General features: G+C 55.7%; 1 protein-coding gene across 16 annotated transcripts in view; it reads left to right on the forward strand.

Moving 5' to 3' along the window:
- The window catches only part of St3gal1 (ST3 beta-galactoside alpha-2,3-sialyltransferase 1), a 79,124-nt gene extending 57,235 nt beyond the window's left edge, over positions 1–21,889 (forward strand). For 12 of the 16 annotated variants that reach the window (XM_013069595.3, XM_004837913.4, XM_013069597.3 and 9 more), the window contains 6 exons: positions 8,611–9,405; positions 12,808–13,004; positions 14,556–14,735; positions 15,468–15,513; positions 16,145–16,264; positions 17,883–21,889. In XM_013069595.3, coding sequence (XP_012925049.1) covers positions 9,100–9,405; positions 12,808–13,004; positions 14,556–14,735; positions 15,468–15,513; positions 16,145–16,264; positions 17,883–18,056 — 1,023 coding nt within the window. In that variant the 5' untranslated portion in view covers positions 8,611–9,099 and the 3' untranslated portion in view covers positions 18,057–21,889. Of the gene's footprint in view, positions 1–7,055; positions 7,247–8,610; positions 9,406–12,807; positions 13,005–14,555; positions 14,736–15,467; positions 15,514–16,144; positions 16,265–17,882 lie in introns of all 16 variants that reach the window. The other 4 variants (XM_004837914.4, XM_004837916.4, XM_087187422.1 and 1 more) reach the window with 2 other exon arrangements.
- The last annotated feature ends 213 nt before the right edge of the window (positions 21,890–22,102 follow it).

The raw sequence follows: 22,102 nt of genomic DNA on the forward strand, positions 1-22,102 counted from the left end.
GCTCCGTGTGCAACAGAGCTGGACAAGTGTTCTTGGTGCCCCTTCTTCAGGGGTAGGGCGGGGCAGCCTTGTCCTCATGAGGTCCCACTGGATATCATAACACACTGGTGTCTTATCGCGGTTCTTGCCAGCCACCTGCTGGAGCATGCTGGGAGCCCCCATTTGAGCAGCTGCATTTACACTGCAGTCTGCACCTGCATTGTGGGCACCATGAAGGTTGTCCCCAGCCCCTTTATGGGGCTCTCAGATGCCTCTGTAAATCAGCAGAGTTGAGATATTTCCATGGGAGTCAGGGGCCTAGGAAGAAAGGAGTTGCTCAGCCATGTTAGCTTATTGCATCTCCGCTCAGGGCTGCGGGACTAAGAGCCTTCAAAGCAGCCCACAAGCCAAGACACAGGAGGGGTGGGGCCTTAATAGCACCCAGTGAGTTCCCTTTGTCGTGATTTCTGCACCCCCTAAAGCAGGGACGTGCTTCCTTTTGGGGGCCAGGTGTGAGCGTGGACATGCCACAGTACGACTCCGTTAGTTCCTGACACGTTTCGCACTCTGATGTTGTCTGGATGCTTTCAGACTCCAAATTTAGCACTCCTCAGTCCACACGCGTAAGAAGATCTGTGGATTTAAATTCCTCTTCTGAAGCTGAGAATATGAAAACTTCCCCGGCTCCTTCTCACATGACCCTAATCCTGGTTAATTCTGCTCCTCTGGGGCGATTGTCTAGCCGCCCCTTCTGAACTGCCATTGGGATTCAGGGGAGCCTTTTGTTTTGTCTCCTGTGTCCCCAGTGAGGGAGCAAGAAGAGGCACCAAGGTCGGAGGAGGAGGGTGTGTGAGTACCACAAAAGGTCCTCCCAGGGTGCTGGGTCCTCTTGCATGTGGGGGACCTGGGCGTGTGATGGTGCAGGAAGGAGCTGGGAAACCGAGGGAGCCTGAACACCAGGCTCAGTCACCTAGATGGAAACAGAGCTGCTCTGCAGGCTTGGCTTCCATGGGGTGCTGTGTGTGCCCCTCTTTGGTCCAGTCTCTGCATGCCACTGCAGGCACTGCCATCTGTGTTCCCAAAACAGCTGTGGCTCCCTATTGCCTTTATCCCTAGCTCCCACTGAAGGCTGCTCCTTTCCCTGACATTACCTACCATCCTGTCACCAGCAGTGCGTGCCTTTCTGGGAGGTGATTCTCTGACTGGCTCACCCCACTTCTCTCCACCTTCCCCATCCATCCAGACCACAGCTCCCCAACTCCAAAAGCCCATCTCGTGGACCACCCGCTCACAGAGCCCTCCTTTCACTTGCACTCACCTGCTCCTTCTGAGTCACTGAGGCCAGGTCGTCAGCGTGACCTCCTTGGAGGCACTGGTCCCTCGGGAACAGATGCATGCATATGAACTGCCACATGGTAGGTCCTGCTTCTGGGCCGGTCCAGGCTTTGCTGTCTAGCAGTGAAGGCAGGCGTGCACCAGATTTGTTCAGTGGAGCACTGCAGGTGTCTTTGTGTACCCAGGTGAGAGGAAAGACTGTGTCACACTGGGCAGCAGTGTGGCTCAGTTGACTTTGAGTAAGATCCCCAAGTCCCAGGACTGCTGCCGCTTCATCATTAAATGGGATGGTTGCACCACGCCTGCCATTGGACCTGATCTTCTTGTTTCATGCCCCATCTGGTCCTTGAGAGCTGTGTCAGATGCTAACAGTGTCTGGGATAAGAAGGCAGGTGGTTGGGGCTACCAGCTAGATCCTCAGTAGGGAGGGAGGAGTGGATATGACCACTGGCTGCCAGATTTGGTTAGGGATATCCCGTGAGCCTTTGCCTGCAGGAAAACCCTGACCATCCTCTGGTAGCCCAATCCGAGTAAGAGTGGACTAGAGAGGGCGGCTGGGCAGATCAAAGTAGAGAGGGCTCAGAAGTAGGAGTGATCAAGCCACAGGAGTAAGGAGTAGTCAGTCAGCCCCCGGAGCATCCAGGGCAAAGTCCCTGTGGCTTCTGCTGGCATTGGCTGCAGTTTCTGTGGAAAACCATGCTGGGGAGGTGGCCGGTGGCCTTCACCAGGGAGCCAAAGGGAGGAGCACTCCCTGGAGGGACGCTGAGTGCCACAGGGGAGCCTCTGGGTCAGCCTGCACCAGTGAGCCTAGGCAGCTGTACCTGCTGATAGATGAGTCTGCAGCAGCCAGAGTGTGGTTTGGGAGCATTCCAGAAAGAGTGGCCATCCAAGGTGGGAGGGAAGGTGGGGCTCAGAGGACAGGCTGGCAGAGGGGCAGCAGCCTGGTTCCCAGAGGGGTGGGAGGTAGGACTGCCTGAGTGGTACCTCCAAGGCACTGAACAAACCACCCAGCAACAACGCCATTGGAGTTATGCAACAAATAGCCCTGTGGGGCGCCTGGACTGGCCAGCCTGCTGGCAGGATGCAGGCAATCGATGGCCCCAAGGTGAGCACCAGAGGAGAATTTAGTGGAAGGGTTATTTGCAGAGTCATGGCGTGCTGCAGTCCCTGGGGATGGAAACATTGGGAATGATTCCAACCCTGGGCTGCAGGGACAAGAGGAAAATACTTGCTGGGACCCTAAGACAAAGCCAGTGTAGGGACAAGGACCATTTGTCAAAAGCAACACACCTCTAGCCCCTCCTGGCTTCCCTCACCTAGTGACTTTATTCCCCAGCCCAAAGCCAATAGGAGTCCAGAACTCAGTTCTTTGGGTAGACTTTGTCACCTCAGGCAGGCGGAAGTCTGTGCCTCTTCCTGCTGCTCATCCAAATCAGGAATGTCGTTTCCAGGCTCCCAGCCCCTGCTTCATAGGAGGTAGAATGGAGAAGGTAGGAGAAAATCCCAACTCCAGTAGATAGTGACCAGCACTGGGTACCGTGTGGCAACATGGAACAAGATGCCTTAAAGGCCTCAGATAGACAGAGTTGGTCACCAGCAGTTATGCCTTTGAATAGATGTTTGGGTCATGAGTACTGCAGGTACCTCCCTAGCCTGACTCCAGTCTTTAATCTTAACAACCAGTTTGCAGAGTTCTCCTTGAAGGTGTCTGCATACCTCTTATCACAAAGATCCCCATCGTGTGATAGCCAGGGAGCTGCCAGGATTAAGAGCACCAGTGGAGGTTTGCCACCCAGACTCAGCCACTGAGATTCGGAGGCTCTTAATTGTAAGGGGATGGACGGGCCATAGGTAGCAGGGGCCTTGGGCAGTGCTGCTTCCATCTGCCCCAGCAAAGCTCCCAGGCAGGAGCCTACAGCTCGGACTCACTGATCCATGGTTCCTCACTAGGCTAATTCTCTGGCTGAGGGATTAAAGCCAAAGTCAGACCCACCCCTGCCTAATAATAGGTAGGCCAGAGGGACTCTGCCCAGAGTACACACTTTCCAGGCCAGGCTGTTCTTCCTAGAAATCCATGCCTAGCCCAGAGCAGATGTGCAGGGTACAGCAAAGGAAGGGAGGAGGGAAAGAAAGAGGGAGGCAACCAGCCATGGAGCCCAGTTCTGGGAAAACATTCTACATGCTACAAAAGACCTGGTCCAAGCCCACTCTGCATTTCCTGGTTATGCGAACTCTGAACCTCAGTTTCCTATCTGTGCTTTGGCGGTGAAGGTAACCTTCATGCAATGAGCATCTGTTAATGGCAGGCACTTCTGCACTTAACCCTTGTGCATCCTTCTGAAGAGATGACATGGTAGCCCTGTCTTGGGGTAAAGACCAGTGATATAATTGGTTTACTCAGAGCTGCTCAACTAGGAAGTAGCAGACTGGGCATTCACACCCGGGACTAGCTAACCCCAAAGCCTGAGTTCTGTTCCCTACCCAGTGCACAGGGCATGCTTAAATGGGTGGCAGCTGTGAACATGAATCCCAAAAGACAGGATGTCCGTCACCATCGCTGGCAGCCTTCCCTGGGGCGGTGTAAAGCTTGGTGGCACCAAAGGCAGTGTGCCTGAGTCCCAGGCAGACATAGCACAGACTCAGCCGCCGGCACAGTGGCAGGGGTGGAGACACTGAGGAAGCTCTCTCAGGGAGAAGGTGACTGCAGAGGCTCACAAGAGACGGCCCAGAGCTCCAGCCCCCAACCCCGGTCCCAGCCACATCCTGATTTGAGGCGTGGATGCTGCTGAGCCCTCGGGTTCTGAGCCCCTGGGAACCCCGACCTCCCTCCTCCTCTTCCCCAAGTGTGTTAGGGCCCCTTCCCTGCAAGTCCTAGAGGTTCTGACCGCTGAAGCAGAGAATAGTGAAGGCTCAGCCGTCCAGTGCCTTGAGGAACTAAGACAACTAGTACAGTCGGTGAGACTCAACTTGCTTATCAGGCCTGGTTTGTGTCCTGTGATGCCTGGCTTCATTTGGCCTAAGCAGCCCTGCCAGGGCTCGGATGAAAAGTCGGAAGCTCGGGGAGGAGGAACAGAAAGCCCTTGTGTGGTACATGTGCTGTGCCGGGACCTGGGCCCTTCTGTGCCGTCAGTCCTTCCTCCTCTGCAGCCCTGTGCGTGACGAGCCTCACTTGCAGATTCTAGAACCGAGGGTCGGAGAGGTGAAACGCTGGCCCCTCACACAGAGGAACGGGAAGAGCTGGGGTTCGAGTCCTGAGCTTTCTGACATTTTTTATTCCAACAACTGTTATCCAAGAAGGAGCCGCGGGTTCTTCAGATGGATTCCAAGCATCTGTTGAGCAGGATGTGGAGAGCAGTTTGGGAAAGGGCTGTTCTCTGTGAGCAGCTCTGTGGCAGTCCTCACGCTGGCCACGTCTTATTCGTGCCACCCTGCACTTCCATGTGAAGCCACTAGGATCGTAAAGGCCAACGGCAAGATCTCCAGAGGGGGTGGCCTAGAAGTCAGGGGCCATGTGCCCAAGGTTCTTCTGACACACGTGGGCAGGGAGAGGATGTCCACCAGGGTCAGTGTGGCCACTCTGCAGCCCGTTTTCCTGCCCCTCCCACCCACACAGGTCCACACCTGAAGGGAGCAGATAGGCTCCAGCCCTTCTGGGCCCCCTGGCCCTCTCCTGTGAATTTGCCAGGCCCCTGACATGCACAGGACACCACTCCAGGTCCCAGAAACACAAAAGGACAAAGGAAGGACACTGTGGCATCCATGTGTGAATATGGCAGATGCTGCACCAAAGAATTCTCCCACCTAGGCCCTTAGAAGCTGGAAATATAGAAATCAAGCTCTGTGCAGGTGAGGAGAGCAGTCCAGGAAGCCAGGACTGGAGGAGCGAAGGTCCCAGAGAGAAGGGAGAGAGATTGGGCTGAGCCCACCCCTCTCTGCTCCCTTCCTCAGGAGACAGTGCTGACTTGCAGGAGGTAGAGGGTGAGAGAAACAGAGTCCAGCAGCTCGGAGTGTGACAGTCTTGCGAGGCTGGGGAAGAGAGCAGAAAGATGGATAGAGAGATGGACTGAGTATTCGAATGAGTTCAGGACAACCAAGCCAGCCAACATCTACAGGACCCAGAAGAAACCAGGGGGAAGAACTAACGTTCTGTACCATTCTTTGGAGGCATTTGCCAGTATTTAGGTTGCACTGGGGGCCAGACTTTCAGAAATCAAACAGGAAGCCGCACCTGAGAAACTGAAACGTGAAACTAAGCTAATGGCCATCTCATAGTGCAAGTGACAGGCACTGGAGATGAGAGCCATGAGACTGGGTTTTGAGAGAATGACTGGGTTCTTTGAGAGACGGCCCAGGGGTGAGGGGCAGCCAGAAATGGGCAGTGTGACCTTGGAGAAGCTACTTGCCTTCTCTGGACCTGTTTCCCACTTCGGGTAGATGAGCGTGGTGGTTATCCACCTTGCCCTGCCGACTGAGGATCGCAGTGGTTAGTTGTGGCCACTGGGAGGGAGAAGCATCAACAGCCTGCTCTGCTCACTGGGCCATTTCACCAGGGAGCATGGCACCCAAGCTATGGAGCTGGACGGCATCCTACTTAGGTTACCTGTACACAGCCAGCATCCACCCCTTATTTTCCAAGTCCTCAAACGAGAGCTGGCCTTGGTCACCATTGTGCTGGGGACTCTGTCCTGTGCATGGGTTCCGAGCTTCTCCCACTCTTCCCAGCGTGTGGCCTGTGATGACAGCCACTCTGCAGAAGAAAACTGGGAACTCTGTCCCTATCTGCCTCCTCTTTGTGTTTGGATGTGCCGCCCCCACCACATACTGGGCACCCATGGGCAGGTGACCTAGGTTCCATTTCTGGGAGCTGGGGCTGGCCACACTGAGGTCTGTAGATTCCTTGGCACTTGAGAGACTTCAGGGAGCTCATGGAGGTCACACTGGGGCCTGGGAAGGGGTGAGGAGAGCTTGCTTTTCCATTGTACTTCTTCCCCCGGGGGTTTTGGAAGCACTGAATGATACCACCTAGAAGTGCTGGTAAGTGGAATCCACATGAGTATCCGGCCTAGGCCTCCAGAGATGCTGCTACCAGGATGCAGGGGGAAGAGGGCAGCACAGACCTCTCAACCTTGCCCTCCACCCCCAATACTCACCCCACCTTCACATCAGCCCAGAGAATCCCTGTCTCCCACCAAGCCAGGGCGCGAAGGACCAGAGTGTGCCTTGTCCCTGCGCTCAGCATCTGTCCTGTGAACTGTGAACGGAGCGAGCTCATCTCTGCGCTGGCCGGGGGCGGTCAGGGCAGCTGGCCCTGCTTGTGGTCAACACAGATGTTGTGAACCTGGTCACCCTGTGCTCGGACCCTCCCGCCAATTTCTTCCTTTGCTTTCTTGAGTTTTAGCACCATTGGAATTTCCCCCCTTTTTATTTTTTTCTGCTCTTTTTTCTTAGTATATGTTTGGGAACCGTGATAAGCACTCTCGTGAATATTGCAATCCTTTTCATGTCCTCTTCCCCTCCAGAGCCTCCTGTCTCCGTCTTCCCCTTTCCCTTCCCATCTTCATGTGGTCTGTCTCCCTGTTTCCCATCATCTGTTTTTTATTTTGCTCCTCACTTATTTGTACTTTGGCTTCTCAGATCAGAGAAGCCCTGTGATATTTAACCTTCTGGGTCTGATTCATTTTAAGAGAAATCTCAGCCTCGACTGTGGCTTCCACAGCCTGACACACTCTCCCCACCCTCAGGTCCGGCTCTGCTCTCCTCCATTCCCCAATAATGTCCCTGCTGCCACTACAGCCTGCCTGCCCCCAAAGCCCTGGGGCCTGTTGATGCTCCGGAAGTTCTCACCTCGACCTTCTCCTGATCCCAGACACCGCCCATCAAGTGCCTGGAGCAGCAGGGGCACCAGCAAATCTGTAGTGAACAGATGGGATGAGTAGGTGACCTTGGTGGGCTGATATCCCGAACTATGACCAGAATCTGTTAGCTCCATTTGAAGGAATGGTTCAGAGAGGCCAGGTCACTTGTTCATAGTCACACAGTGAGGGGAGGGACAGCCTGGTGAGGATGACAATCTTTGGGCCCTTGGTCCTTACTTTCTTGCTCAGATTTGCCTCTGAATGCAGGACTGGTATGTCTTTCCCTTCCTTTCTGCATTCCTGCTGTCCACCAGGAACTTCACTAGCCCCGTGCCAGGGGACAGGCTCATAGCATGGTGAGACAGCTTCTGTCCTCAGGGAGCTCCAGACTGGAGAGGGGAGGTGAGTCAGCAGTGCAGGCAGAAGAGCCAGGGTCAGGTCCTGGGGGGCCAGGGAGGGCCCAGGAGTGGTGCCAGCTGAGCCCTGCAGAATGAGTAAGACCTGCACCAGGCGGCATGGTTTTTCTGGATGGGGCCCAGAGGCAGGAGCAGCTGCCACCTGGGGTCAGTCCTGTTGCCTCAACTTACAAACTGTGTGCAGTGCACAGTAAAGGAGTTGGACTTACGTAGCAGAGGAGTGGAGGTGCAGGGCTGGCGGGATCGGGCCTCCCACTTACCTGGGGCTCCACAGCGCCATCTCCCTGTGGGCTCGCACTGCAGCGGCTGGCTCTTCAAGTCTTTAAACGTTTAGCTACTCTTCTTCTAGATATAACTAACTTCTCCAGACTTCTCCTGCTCCACGCAAGGGCCAAGCCCCGCTCCTGTCCTCAGCCCAGAGCCGAGACAGAATGTGCAGATGCTGGCTCCAGAAGGCTGGAGCCCGGGGTCCTTTCCACAGAGGAAAACAGGCTAAAGGTGGCTGGAAGCTGGAAGCAGTAAGGCCAGTGTGGAGATCTGCGTTGGCGCTGCCCTCTCCTCCCCTCTGTTCCTTACTAAAAAAGACCCTTGCCCACCTGTACACAGGGCGGTGGTGATTTGAGACACAGGTCCCTCAGTCTCCTCAGAAGTGGAGGGTTCTGACTTGTTCTTACTCTTGCCATTGGTGAAATTGAGAATCCAGAAGGGACTGAAGGAGCCAGAGGGGCAGATGACCCCTGGCTCCCAGTCCCCGCCACGCTGGACTCAGAGGGGCTGAGCGGTCACATGCTCGCGTGGGATGCGAACTGTGCCGGATTCTGGCTGTGGAGGCCCGGATGGGGTGTGTGCTGAGCAACCTCGCCAACAGATGCAAGCTCCCCACTGTGTACACCCGCACACCGAGCTCTCTGGGTCCGCTGCAGTGCCACACTGAGGGAGGGAGTGTGGGTGGAGGTGTGGAGAGAGAAACATTTTTATAACCCTTGTTATCTTTCCTTCTTCTTCCTTCTCTATGCGGATGACAGACAGCCTGTGTGCCCTCATCAAGACTGCCACTTAACTGCCACCTCCCTGGTGACAGCACGGAAGAGCCAAGCATCTAATTAAGGATCTGTGTACCACACTTTCCGGAGGAGGGCGTCACCAAGGCCTAGCTTCCCAGTCCTCACCCCTGAGGGTCCCCAGACTGGATGGGACAGGAAATCACTGTTATTATATTTAATTAGAACTTCAGCTAGAGACATCACCATCAGCCCTCTCAGGACTGCAGAACAGGCAACCTTATATCCTAAAAGACAAACCGAGCACACTCAGGTGGCCTTCGTGTGCCACACGGGGACATCCAGAACCCAGGGCTGGCCGCTTCTCCATGGGAAGGAGGTCTGCCCAAGCTGCCCAAGAAACCTTCCTGGGGATCCAACGGCCCCTCCAGCTGAGCCTGCACCTCTGGAACTTTTTTGTGTCTCTGATCGGCGAGGTGGGGTCCCCCTGCCACCCCCCGGCTGGAAGCAAAGATGATGACCATGCAGAAGAAGACCCTCAAAGTGCTCACCTTCCTGGTGCTCTTCATCTTCCTCACCTCTTTTGTCCTGAACTACTCGCACACCACAGTGCCCGCAGCCTGGTTCCCCAAGCAGATGGTCCTCGAGCTGTCGCAGAACCTGCGGAAGCTGATCAAGAACCAGCCCTGCACCTGCGCACACTGCATCAGCCAGCGCAAGGTCTCCACTTGGTTCGACAAGCGTTTCAACCAGACCTTGCAGCCGCTGCTGACGGCCCACAACGCAGTCCTGGAGGAGGACACCTACCAGTGGTGGCTGGTGAGGCTCGCAGCCTGGGTGGGGCTTAGTGGGGTGGGGGAGCCAGAGCCGAATGCCAGGCATTTGGCAGCTCTCAGACTATTGTGAGTCCTTTCACTCAACAACTGTGTATTGAGCATCTATTTTCTATAAGTTAAAGTTGTACCATAATCAATGGCCGGGAACTGGGTGGGTTAAAACAACACAAGTGTATCCCTCACGCCTCTACAGACTAGAAATTCAGAATGAAGGTGAGGACAAGGTTGGTTCCTCGTGGCTGTCTCCTCCTCCACATGCCTTCTCCCCTGGGTCCTCATGTCTCTGATCGCTCCCTCCCCCTATGAGGACACCTGTCATGGGACTAGGGCCCACCCTGAATTGTCACCTGGACACCCTTAGCAGCCTCCTCTGCCGGGGCCCTTTCTCCAAGGAAGGCCACGTTCTCGGCTTTTGGCAATGGCTCCTAGACACCTAGTCCAGGCGTCAAAATGCAAGAAAGATTATTCTTGTGGAATCGTTGTCTGGCCAAGTGATATAGACAAGAAACAAATGAAATGTAAATGACCCTCAGCATTGGGTTCCTGGTCCCTTTGGATAGCAAAACCCATGAGTGCTCAGGTCCCTGGTATAAAATAGTAGAGTATTTGTGCAGAGCCTGCACACATCCTGCCATACACATGAGATCACTTCCAGATAACCTAGAGTACCTAATGCATTGCCAGTGCCGTGCGAATGTTGCTATCCTGTGTTGTTTAGGTGAGCATGGCAAGAAAGCCTGTGCATGTTTGGTACATGTTCCGTGTCCGTGGGAGCAAAGCCCATGAAACACAAGGCTAGGGGTATACAAGGTTGGCACAGTTGGCAGTGGTCTCAGGAAGATGCCAGGCTGCTGTCTATGAAGGGAGTCATTCGGAGGCCGTTGAGCAGGCAGAATCCCAGCCAAGACCCAGATGCAGAGAAGGCAGCAGTACGGACAGATCAGGATGCTAAGCCACAGAAAGACAGCTCAGGCTTGCCACCAACTTCTCCCTGGCTGTGCCACGATGCTGTCATGAGAGAACCTGGGCGAGTCCTTTCCCAGGTCTAGGCCTCAGATCCAGGAGCAGATCTGAGATCCCAGTGTGAGCTGTGTCCTTGAGGCAGGCAAGCTCGAGGCGCCAAAGAATGTTGTGCAGCAGAGCAAGGCACCGATTCCTCTGGTAATTCTCTTATCTTTTCAGCACAGAAACCTTACTCTGGCCCGATGTCGCACTGTGCCCCCCTCTAGCCCTTGCCAGGCTTCATTGGATCTAACAGAAAGGGCAGCTTGTGGACAAGTGGCTGCTGCAGGCCGGCACCGAATATTCTGTTTGCACTGTCCTGCACCGTGCAGTACTTCTCCCCTTCCAGGGATATTCCCGGGAGTGGGCTTGCTGAGTTATAGGGTAGTTCTGGGGTTAATCTTGTGAGAAGTCACCAAACTGTTTTCCCCCATTGTACACTCCCACCAGTGATGCCCAAGGCTTCCGTTTTCTGCATATCCTCACCAACACTGTGCAAACCCTACTGGTGGGTGGGAAGTGTGGTCTGGAGAATGTGCCTTGTGCTTCCCTGTGCCATGTTCTCAGTCCATTTTCCTCTGTCATAATGAAATACCTGAGGTGACTACTTCATAACGAGGTTTATCTCCTAGTTCTGAAGGTGTATGCACAAGGGACTGTGTGTGGTGATGGCCTTCTGGCTGGTAGAGTCCCCAGATATGGGGACTTCTGAGGCACGACACAGGAGCGTGTGTGTGCGTGTGTGTGTGTGTGTGTGTGTTTTGTGTGTGTGTTCTGCTCTCTCTCTCTCTCTCTCTCCTTATAAACCTACCACTGTTCAATGGAGGAGAGGGTGCTCCATCCCAGTGACCTTTTCTAATCCTAATCAGGGAGCCTGCTGTAAACGCCATAATCAAATTAAGTCACCATCTGCTTAATACTCACAGTAGGGATCAAATTTGAACATACGAGGCCTTAGGGTCCCTCAGACCACGTCTGAACCATAGCTCGAGTCTGATGGCCTTGCACTGGAGGAGATGCCAGAAGGTTCTAACTAGAGACCAGAGGGCTCTCCTGGGGAGCCTCCTTCAGGGGAATTCAGATTCCTTCTGTCCAAGGTGAAGATCTCCCCCCACACCCACCTGGTCACTGGTCCTTGTGAACAGCGGCCAAAAGCACCTGTAGCCTTCATCCTCTGGCAGCCACCCCATCCCTGGGGTGGGGGGAGCTGATGGGAATCACCCCACAGCCCACCTCCCATTATTTCCAACCCTCAGAAGCCCAAGAGCTGGGGCAGTGGCTGTGTTCTGGGAGAACCTTAAGGTGGGTTCCCGAAAGTCTGGGTTCAGATCCTGGTCGGCAGCTGGGACAAGTCACTGAACCTAGCTGCTCCACTGAAACGATACAACACCAGGCTCATTGACAGACTCTTTCAGAGTCTGCCAGAGCTCGCTGTGGGCGAGGAAGGATACGCACCCACAGAGCCACTACGCAGTCCGGGCCAGAGCTCTCCCGGGGACACTGGACAGACTGGTATTGCAGGGCAGCAGCCAACAGGGTGACCCAGTGTTAGCCCTGACACTCCTGCGTCCAGGGAACCCCTCGGTCTCAGGCAAGCAGGACAGCTGGGGGCCAGGCAGGGAGTTCTGGGGTCACTGACTTTGGGCTGCATCTTAGAAGATGCAAAGCATCTGCCAGGCAGATATCAGAGTCAGAGGTCTGAGTGCATCCCAAGAACATCTGATTCTTTGGCTGGAGCTTGCAGATCCTGGGGTGCTGAGAAGCAGAAGGTGAGAGCACTGGAGATGGAGGTAGAGACAGGAGTCCTGCCGCTGTCAGTGCGAGGCAGGGTCCAGCTGGAGACGAATGCTGCACCTACCCCTGGTGTTCTGGTCCAGATAGGAGCAGAGGCGAGCAGCCCTACTGTGTCTGGGTTTGCAGGGCCCAGGGAGTGTGGTGGGAGTGCGATGGCACCCCGAGGTTATGGCTGTGATCCTCAGGGTCGAAGGATCTTTCAGAGAGAACCCTGGGGAGGAGCAGGCTGGAGCAGGCCAGGTGTGAGGGGCCTGTGAAGCCACAGGTGGAGCGAAGGTCCCAGCTGGGCCCCCCACCCCTGTCCAACTTGTGAGCCCACGTCCTTCTCTCAAGGGCTTGTGCAGCCTCCTACACATCGCAGGTGCCCAGTGGACTTTGCAGAGCGAACAAGTGAGCCGTTCCTTTCCGTCCTTTCTGTTTCCTGAGCAGCCCTTGGGCTCCTTGCTGGGCAGGTGGGGCAGCTGTGTCAGGGCCTCTGTACCGGGGTCCTACAGAGCTGGGCTCCTGCTAGGCCACAGTAACCACAGTGGGGCGTGTCGGCTGCTGGTGGCCACTCCAGGCCGACCCCTCTTCCTCTGCCCTGTGCTAGAGGCTGCAGCGGGAGAAGAAGCCCAGCAACCTGAGCGACACTGTCAGGGAGCTGTTCAGCGTGGTGCCGGGGAACGTGGACCCCATGCTGCAGAAGAGTTCGGTGGGCTGCCGGCGCTGTGCTGTTGTGGGCAACTCGGGCAACCTGCGGGAGTCCCTGTACGGGGCCGATATAGACAGCCATGACTTTGTGCTCAGGTGAGTCCGTGGCCCTCAGCCCAAGCCCACCTGGCTGCACCCAGGGGCCCCTTGGAGCTGGGGGGAGCATCCGGCTCAGGTCAGAAGGCCCAGGGACCAGATGTGGGGCCTTGGACTTTCACAGGGACCTGGGCTTCTCACTGTGCCCTCTTGGGCTCAGTTTCCCCATCTTTCCATCACTGGGTGGGATGGACTAGCAAGGCCTCTATGGATGCCAGAGGAAGCCATACCTGGGAGGTCCCCAGGCTGGGAGCTTGGCATGGGCAGCCTGGCGTGGGCAAGGTCGGTGGAAGACTCTGATTCTACCTTTTGCATATCCCCTGCCCCAGTCTGCATGCAGTCGAGGCCGCAACAGAGCCGTGAGCTTTTATTGCGAGGTGTATCACTCTGTCTCCAAGTAACACAGACATGGTAGGAAGAAGCCCAATCTACCCTGCGTTTCGGGCCATCCCTGCCATCTTACTCACAAGTGCCCCAGAGAGAGACACGGAACCAGGATGCAGACAGGATGTCCCTGGCTGTCTTTGAGAACAGACTTTCATTTCTCTACCTCTGTGACTTTGCTTAATGTGACAGAAAAATACGGTGGAATGTATTACAGTAAATGACACATTGCCATCAGTACCCCTTCAACATACTTCCTCTCACTTCCAAGGCACTTAACTTATCATTCTTGCCTCTTTCGGAAGCAGTTCTGGAGGTCTTCTCTCATGAGAGTCTAGGTGCACTGTTGTGGCTGTCGCAGTATTCTGAATCGATTCAAAATGTTTTGACCTTTCGTGGTCATTTTAACTTTGAGGAGGAGCCAGAAGTTTCACAGTTCCAGATCTGGCGAATAAGGTAGACGAGGACACACTGTAATGGGTTTCGTTTGACAGAAATTGCCATGAATGTATGATTAGCAAGATGTGATCAGAAACACGATGACTGTTGAAATTTAAAAACTACTTATAGTAAAAGACACCTTGCCATTAATCCCTGTCAGAATACTCCCCCTCGCTTTAAACACACTAATCGCGTCTTTCTGGGTAATGTGACTTTACTATAATAAGTTGCTTTATCTGTAGACATCCACCTTGTCTCTGCATCACTCCTTGTATCACTCAATCATTCCTTGTTTCTCTGACATTACGTCCTAGACGCCGCACCTGGCTTCTCAGTGTGCCTGTCCACGGTCAGGGGCAGAGTCAGGTTTGGCTCAGACAGACTCAAGTTCAAGGCTGGCACTTGGTAGCACCATGGCCTACAACAACCTGTCTGAACTGAGGCTTCCCCAACCATTAAAAAAGACCCTAAAATACCTAACGGTGTGGTCCCATAAGGGAGGTAAGGAAGTAACACTCATGAGGAGCGTTACTCTCCCTTGAGATCATGAAGGAAAGAGAACCCAGAGCCTCTGGCCTGTACCTTAACTGTCCCCACTATGGGGCATCGAGGGCTGGAGACAGGGGACACTCCTGAGGTCACAGCCCCACTGCAGCTCTCAAGCACCAAGCCCATACCCTGGGACACCCAAGCCACGGGGTGTACCTCACCGCCTTCTTTTCCCAGGATGAACAAGGCACCCACAGTGGGGTTTGAAGCCGACGTGGGGAGCAAGACCACGCACCACCTGGTGTATCCCGAGAGCTTCCGGGAGCTGGGGGAGAACGTCAGCATGGTCCTGGTCCCCTTCAAGACCATCGACCTGCAGTGGGTAGTCAGTGCCACCACCACTGGTACCATCTCCCAGTGAGTCCCCTCCTCTGGCTGCCTCTGCCCTCCGGTGCCCCACAGGCTTTGCTGTCCTGGGCCCCGGCCCCCAGCTGGACACCTGTACCCATCTCCTCCCACCACATCTGTGAAGCTGCGGGCTTTACCACCCTCTGCTAAGGACTCCAAATACCCCCTCATTCTCACGTGACTCTGAAATAACTTTGCTCTTCAAACCATAAAGGGGCTTCGGCTGGGGTGAGAGGCCAGCGGTGCAGTAGCTTCCTGGGAGCCCCAGGCCCAGCCAAAGAACTTGCCTAACGTTGAGCTTGAGCCAGAGCTTGTGTAACATCTGGGTCCGATCCCTGTGTCCCGACTATCCCAGGGAGGAGTGGCTGCCATGGCCAGCATTTCACGGGGCGCTGGTGTCAGGCCAGCTCTCCCATGAGCTGGGGCCTGGGACTGCATCGGGTTAGGCCTTTGGGGAGGTAGTGACGGAGCAGCCCAGGTGGAAAGGACCTGGGCCAGGCTCCCTGCACCTCTGGCGAAATGGGCTCAAACCATGGAGCGTTGTAGAGTGAGTCAGCGCTGCCCTCTGGTGTCTGTAGCAGGGCAGTGCAGAAGGGGCCTGGCTGGAAGCGGGGTGGTCCTAAGAGAAAGGGTGGGGGACAGGCTGGAGAGGCCCTGCTGCCCGGCCCTCTCACCCGCCTCGCCCCCGGGGACCCCTCCCTACACTGCCCCGCTGAGCACCTCCTCTTCCCTTGACTGCAGCACCTACATCCCGGTCCCCACGAAGATCAGAGTGAAACAGCATAAGGTGAGTGGGGCTCCGCAGGCAGGGTGTGGCCCCCATCTGGCTTCTCCCCTGAAAAGAGCTCAGCAGTGGGAGAGGCCTTCCCAATAGGGTGCGCACTTGTCATGGGTGGGAATCCCCAGGCCATCCCAGTCCTGAGGCACCCGCCCCTGTGGTGCTGCCCAGCAGCCTGAGCCCTGAGGAGGCTGGTGGGGGCTCAGCTCCTGCTGTGTGACATGACGGGAGGGAAGCCACAAGTGTCCAGGCATCTGGGGAATGGAAACGATTCCCACCAGTGGCCAGTGTCCGGCAGAGCAAGCGGCTGCTCATGTGTGCAAGTGTGAGGCAGGATCCCACTGCCACCTCGAACGGTTCCCCGACTCCTAGTGAGCCAGGTCTCACTCCCTGGCCTCCTTGGACTTCCATTTAGGTGCCGCCTTCCCTGAGCCTTCCTGCCCGTGCTCCATGGCTGCTGCCCCTGTCAGACCTCTCTGTCACCCTTCCCGCAGTCTCTTGGGATTGCAGGCTGTGGTCCACCCTCCTCCAGCACAGAAGCCTCCAGTTCCGGGGTGGTTTTCAGGGCCCCTCTGGCTGTGTCCCTGTGGCCATGTCCTTGGCCAGCTGGGCTCAGCCAGGGCGCACCCTCTCCCCACAGATCCTGATCTACCACCCTGCCTTCATCAAGTATGTCTTCGACAACTGGCTGCAGGGCCATGGGCGGTATCCATCCACCGGCATCCTCTCGGTCATCTTCTCCATGCACGTCTGTGATGAGGTATGTACCCTCCGCACGGCGCTGTTAGGGACCCTGGCTCGCCGCTCTGCAGAAGCTCGGCTGCCGTCTCTGCCCCGGCCTCCTCATGCCCATCTCATGGGACCTTTCAGGAGTCACAGTGTTCTCTGAGAAAGTTCTCAGGTGCAAGAGTCTGGCACGCTCTGGTCACTGCCCAAGGCCATCCAGGGCGAGGGCTGGGGCAGCTCAGAGTCAGCAGCAGCTGAAGGACGGGCTTTAGCAGGGAGAGCCTTTCGGGGCCATGCTTTGCCGTCTAAATGGCTGGATTCTGACCCTGATGTTCGAATCACTTGCGGGCTTATGTTCGGCACTCAGGCCGCAGCATGGCCCAGTCCCAGCAGAGCTTCTGGAGGTGGGAGCCGGAAGGTGGGGATCCTGCTACTTCTTAGTGATCTTGGCAAGTGGCCCCCAGGCTGGGTGCCTGAGCAGAGGTGCAGGGACGTGGGCCCTGCTCCGATTCTTCTCCTTGGGCCTGAGTTCAGGTGGACACTCAGTCCCTGCCCGCACCCCACCTGGCTCCTGGACAGAACCTAGGAGAATATGCCAAGGGGACTGCAGGGCAGACCGCAGCCTCCCACCCAACCTCTCCAGCCCTCTGGTCACTGAGCCCTTGGGGCTCTGTCACAGAAGAGGAGGTCCAGTCCTTTCATCCCGTCCAGCCTGATGTCTGTGCAGGCATTTAATAAAAAGCTGCATTTTCCATGGAGCTGTCCCCTGGCCCTGCTTTGTCCCTGGCCCTCAAATATGTCCTCCAGGCTTCAACCATGGCATGCGCTCTCCTTAGAGCCCCCTCCACATGGCTGCTTCCTGGTCATCATCTACTCACTTGAAGACGCAACTCTGATGACCCTGGTGGAAGAGCCTCCTCTAGCCCTCAGCTCCTCAGCGTTGAATGGAACCCTCAATTCAGCCCGTTCCACCAAGAATGGCTTAATCTTAGCAGTAACTTCCGTTTGTTATAATATGCCACAAGGCTGAGGCCTGCCATGTGTGTTTCTGATTCCCCAGCACTGCCTCAGTGGTGTCTGATGTCTGCACAGTGCCAGGCACACGGTCAGCGCTTAGTCACATTTTTCAGACATGTTAAGGTCCAGCTCCCTTCACTGAAGGCCACTGAGCCAGATGGATGTTTCCCTTGAGGAAGAAAAGAATCGGTCCCTGTCACCTGCGTCTTGTGAATGTCATTCTTGTTGAGACAAGGGCAGTGAGGCTCAGAGAAGCGGTTTGACACAACCAGGGCCAGCCGCATAAGGGGCCATGTGCCTGGCTCCAAAGCCCACCCTCCTCCCCGATGCCCTCCCTGCCTCGGGACTCCAGCCTTGGAGCAGACCTTGCTGTTGCCCCAGGACAGGCCACCCCGCCTCAGGCCCAGACACCTGCAGTCAGCTCCCAAGTGCCTGCGGGCTGCCATTGAACTTCAGTTTTTCTTGACTTTCTATGGCTTCCCTGAGCCCTGGGAATTCTAGGAAGCTGGAGAGGGGCTTGTCTGAAAGCTGGGTGTAGACCCTCATGTAGATTTTTGGGGTGCCCACAGGCTCCCTGTCCTGGGGGCTCCACTGTGTCTCTACACCTAGTGCTCACCTTTGCTTCGCCCCTGCAGGTGGACTTGTACGGCTTTGGGGCAGACAGCAAGGGGAACTGGCACCACTACTGGGAGAACAACCCTTCAGCGGGGGCTTTCCGAAAGACAGGAGTGCATGATGCAGACTTTGAGTCCAATGTGACGGCCACTCTGGCAGCCATCAACAAAATCCGGATCTTCAAGGGGAGATGATGCTCCAGAGGGTCAAGGGTGGACTGACCACATCACGCCTGTTGGTTTCCAGCCCCAGTCTTACCACAGCCGGAGCCTTCTGGGAGCTTCCAGAGCCAGCCCCCAGGGGTGTGCCCAGGTGCTGTTCGTAGCCTCCTGCACCCCCACTTTAGGCAGCATTGACTCAGCAAAGTCACCCCACTGTGCCAGGGCTGCACAGCAAGTCCTAGGACCTCGAAAAGCTCCCCCGTCTGCTGTCCCAGTGCTGAGGGAAGGGGGCGATGCTGGGAAAGGTAATTATTTTGGTGGGGGGGGGTGGCAATATTAAAAACTCCTGCATTCTATGAAGACAGACAAGCTCCTAGGAAAGATGGGCAGAGCCAGTCGCCACTGCAAGGTCCAGCGCTGGCTCTGAAACTCCTGTTCTCACTGGCGTGTATGTTAGTGACAGTAACCTCCAGGACGGAGCCACGCTGGGCCGAGAGGCACAAGGAGAAGATGCTGCCGCCTTGTTTGCATGAAGCCTGGCTGCTCTCTTGGTGTGACAACCCCACTGTCCCTTTCTTCCTGAAGCTCACTGATGATGACCGGGTGAGCCAACGGACCCTAGAGGTCTTCATAGGAACCTGGCCGTGTTTCCAACAGGAGCAGCTGCCTCTGCCCACACGAGTTCTTTCTCATCAGTCTCGTGGTTCCAATTAGTGCCAGGACCAGCTCTGACTACTTCATGTGCCTTTATGCTTGAGGAAGAAGTGCATGCACTGGCTGAATGGGACAAAAGCCCCAGGTCATGGAAGGGGCCTACACCAGGGGGTGCCCTGCCGGATAGCTGGAAGCCTCTTGTTAATTTCCCGAGCCAGTGCCTTGAAGGAGCATAAGGGTACATTGGTGGGGAACACCCAGGCATTCCCTGGACTTTTGGCTTCGGTGCCAGTGACCTTCCCCGGCCACATAGAGCCTCCCAGCTTGCATCTCCCCCAGTGCCTGAGCTCTGGGCCAGCCCCACAGCCACCTTCGTGGGGGTCAGTGTGGGAGGCTTCCCAGGAACAGTGAGCAGCACATACCTCGTCTCCTCAATCTTTCTCCTCCTCCTCCTCCTTCCTAATTATTTATTGATTTTTTAAATTCAACTGACGTGTGTGTGCTCTGGCTGTGCTGCTGCCCCTGGTGTTTTCATTTTCTGTTTCTTCTCCCGCATCTGGGAGCGGGGAGCTTGAAGGCAGGCTTCTAGGAATCCTCGCACTTGGGGTGTGAGCCGTCAAGGCTGGCTGTGGCCGGGGCAGGTTCCAGGGCAATCGCTGGGGGGCTGTGGGGTGGTCCCAGCCACTCCCCCCAGCACAGCCAGCCTTCCTCCCTTCTCCTCTCAGGCCAGGAGCCTCCCACTCACGCCACCTCCCTGGCCAGGGGAATCAGAGGAACACGCACAGGGACAGTGACTGTTGGCTGGACTCACTGACAGTCACTCAGAAAAGCCACTTCCTGTGGAGAACACTTCCCAAAGGCCAATGTTCGGTGAGGAGGTGGGACAGTTTCCGGGTACAGTAGGTTAGGTCCCCCAGATTCAGACCAGGAAGGCAGCGGACAGGGGCTGAGCTCGTGGCTTCAGCTGAGAACCACACAGGGCCTCAGACCATCTGCAAACATCCCTGGGAAGCGCAAGCCTCAAGCCTGTGGATGAGCATTTGTGCTGTAGCTTTCTGTAGATTCTCAGAGGTTCAGAATCCAGAAGGGTTTTTGTTTGTTTGTTTGTTTGTTTCTTGTGTTTTTGTTTAGAATGCCTATGTCAGCTTTAAGAATCTTGGGACTCTTGCCCGACAGCGGCTGGTAAATCGTGAGGTCCTCATTCTGAATGTGCGGCCTGGAGTTAGAAGTCACAGTCATGCATCATGAGAAGAGCTCAGCTCATGCTGATCCATCGCGGGGTCGAACTTGAGATGAGTGCACGTGGGCACAGCAAGGCGTGCTCACCTTGAGTGCCCCCTCGCCTACTGCTGAGTCTGTTTGGGATGACAGCTTCCAGGGAGCGGCTGCTTGCTTGGGTCTGCTGAGTGACCCAAGGTCTCCGAAGTGAAGCTGCCTGCCCAGCGTGTCTGGCCTCCATCTGCCCCCCACTGCCCGGGGATAGGGGGACCCTGCCGCCAGGGTCCCGAACAGCTCTGCATTTTACAGATGGGAAAAGCAAGGCCCAAAGAAGGATGTGACTCGCAAAGGTGACCAGTTGTGACAGAGAGCACGCAGCAAAGACAGTGAGAGCAAACCTGGGATGCTGTTGCCTCCGCATTTAAAATGCAGAGTTGTGGGCTTTCCTGGCAAGAGCCCACCCAGCCTCCTCTGGGGAAGAACCAGATGTAGGTGTCTGACGAGGCTCTGTCTCCCGGCTGCTGGGTCCTAGGCCTCCGGAAGGGCCCTCAGCAGGCTCCTTAGTGCCGTGCAACACCCAGGGTAAGAGACTGCCGGTGATGTTTCTCTTCCTGTATCCCAGCAGACATGTGCTTGGCGAGGTGTACGTAACCAAATGAAAGCTGGAATTAAATGTACGCTGCTCAGTTTAAGCCCGGGTGAGAATGACGGAGAATTGGGGTGTGCTGGAGCCAGGAGAGCGCCCTTGCTGGGAGACCACCTTGGGCTCAGGCAGAGTGGAGGGGCCCCTAATCTTCCGGAAAACTGAACCTGAGTTTCTGCAGCCGGCACCCCACACCCCACCCTCTCTGGTCCTCACCTGCTGTTAGGGGAGAAAGGAAGGTAGACTCTTAGCATTTGTCTCCCAGAGGAATTCAGGGCGGAGATAAAATTCCCAACTGGATGCCTTTTGAATCTCTGGCTTTGTCAAGTGGATCCAACAAACCATGTGGGCCAAGCTTGGCAAAAGAAGTCAGATCCCAGAAAACAGGACGCAGAATAGTGAAGCAGAAGAGAGACCTGGTGACCGTTACAGGCACAGGTCAGACTGAGGAGCCCGGATGGGACCCCAGTCTCTGCGGTGGCCCCCGGGTACACAAAGGGCCAATTCTACCTCCACGCAAACCGTGAATCTGTTCCAGGTCAAAAGTGGAGAGAACATTTAGGACTGCGAGGATTGCTTGCCGCTTCTGAAAACTGGAAAAGTGGAGACGAGAGCTCTTCCCCTACCGGGTGCTGAGGAGAAATGCTCTCTCCTGGGAAGCCCAGTCCCTAGTGGCCATGTCCGGGCAAGGAGGCTGGCCAGCTGGGTGACCCCCTGAAGCCAGCAGCTGACCTCACGCTCCAGAGAACTCGGGACACTACTCTGTCCACGGTGGACACCTGGTTTGCAGCAAATGTGGCCACATAGCTCAGGCTACCCCTCGCCATTGTGGTCCACTGGCAGGTTCTGAGGGCATCACGCTGGCTCAGGGAGGGAACGGCAGGGACAGGACAGGCAGGCTGTGTGGGTCGGCCAGTGGGGAGTTAGAAACCTTCCTCCTTACCATAGGGACACTGAAAATTGCAGCAGTGAGCCCCCCACCAGGACCCTGTCTGGCTGCCACGGCTCACCCGCCTGCCAGGCATCTGGCTCGGGTGGCAGCTTTAGCCCCAGCCCGCTCAGGAGCTGCCTCCCTCCCTTCTGCCCAACCCCTTTAGTCCTTCACCAGATCCCCTTCAAAGCCAAAGTTTCTTGAGCACTTTTTCCTCTCTGCAATCTTTCACTTGGCTGTTGGTGATTTGAAGTTTGCTTTCTCTTCCCCTGCACCTCACTCCGCAGCTGAGCGTTGATTGATCTGGATGGGCTTTAAATGATGCTAGCGAATCCACTTCCTATAGCCCCTGCTTTGTTTTATTTATTGTTGAGTATTTCCAATGATCCAAATCAAAGTGAATAAAAGAAACTTATTTTATCCCTTGGTTGTGTTTTTTTTCTGTATACCAGGCCCTGGGAGGTGCTGCCTGGTATATATTTCCATTCAGCAGATGTTTTCAGTCTTCCAGGAGCCAGATGCTTCATCTCCAGGGCCCTAGGTTAGTGTTCCCCCCCACAAATGCCCAGAAAGGGACTTGGGTGACAGTAGTAGGTCAGCACTGCTCCGCCGCAGCTTTGCCATTCCCTGCTG

The sequence above is a fragment of the Heterocephalus glaber genome, unplaced genomic scaffold, assembly GCF_053883595.1.
Source record: "Heterocephalus glaber isolate CG9 unplaced genomic scaffold, H.glaber_assembly_v1.0 deba00000281, whole genome shotgun sequence".
Lineage (NCBI taxonomy): Eukaryota > Metazoa > Chordata > Mammalia > Rodentia > Bathyergidae > Heterocephalus > Heterocephalus glaber.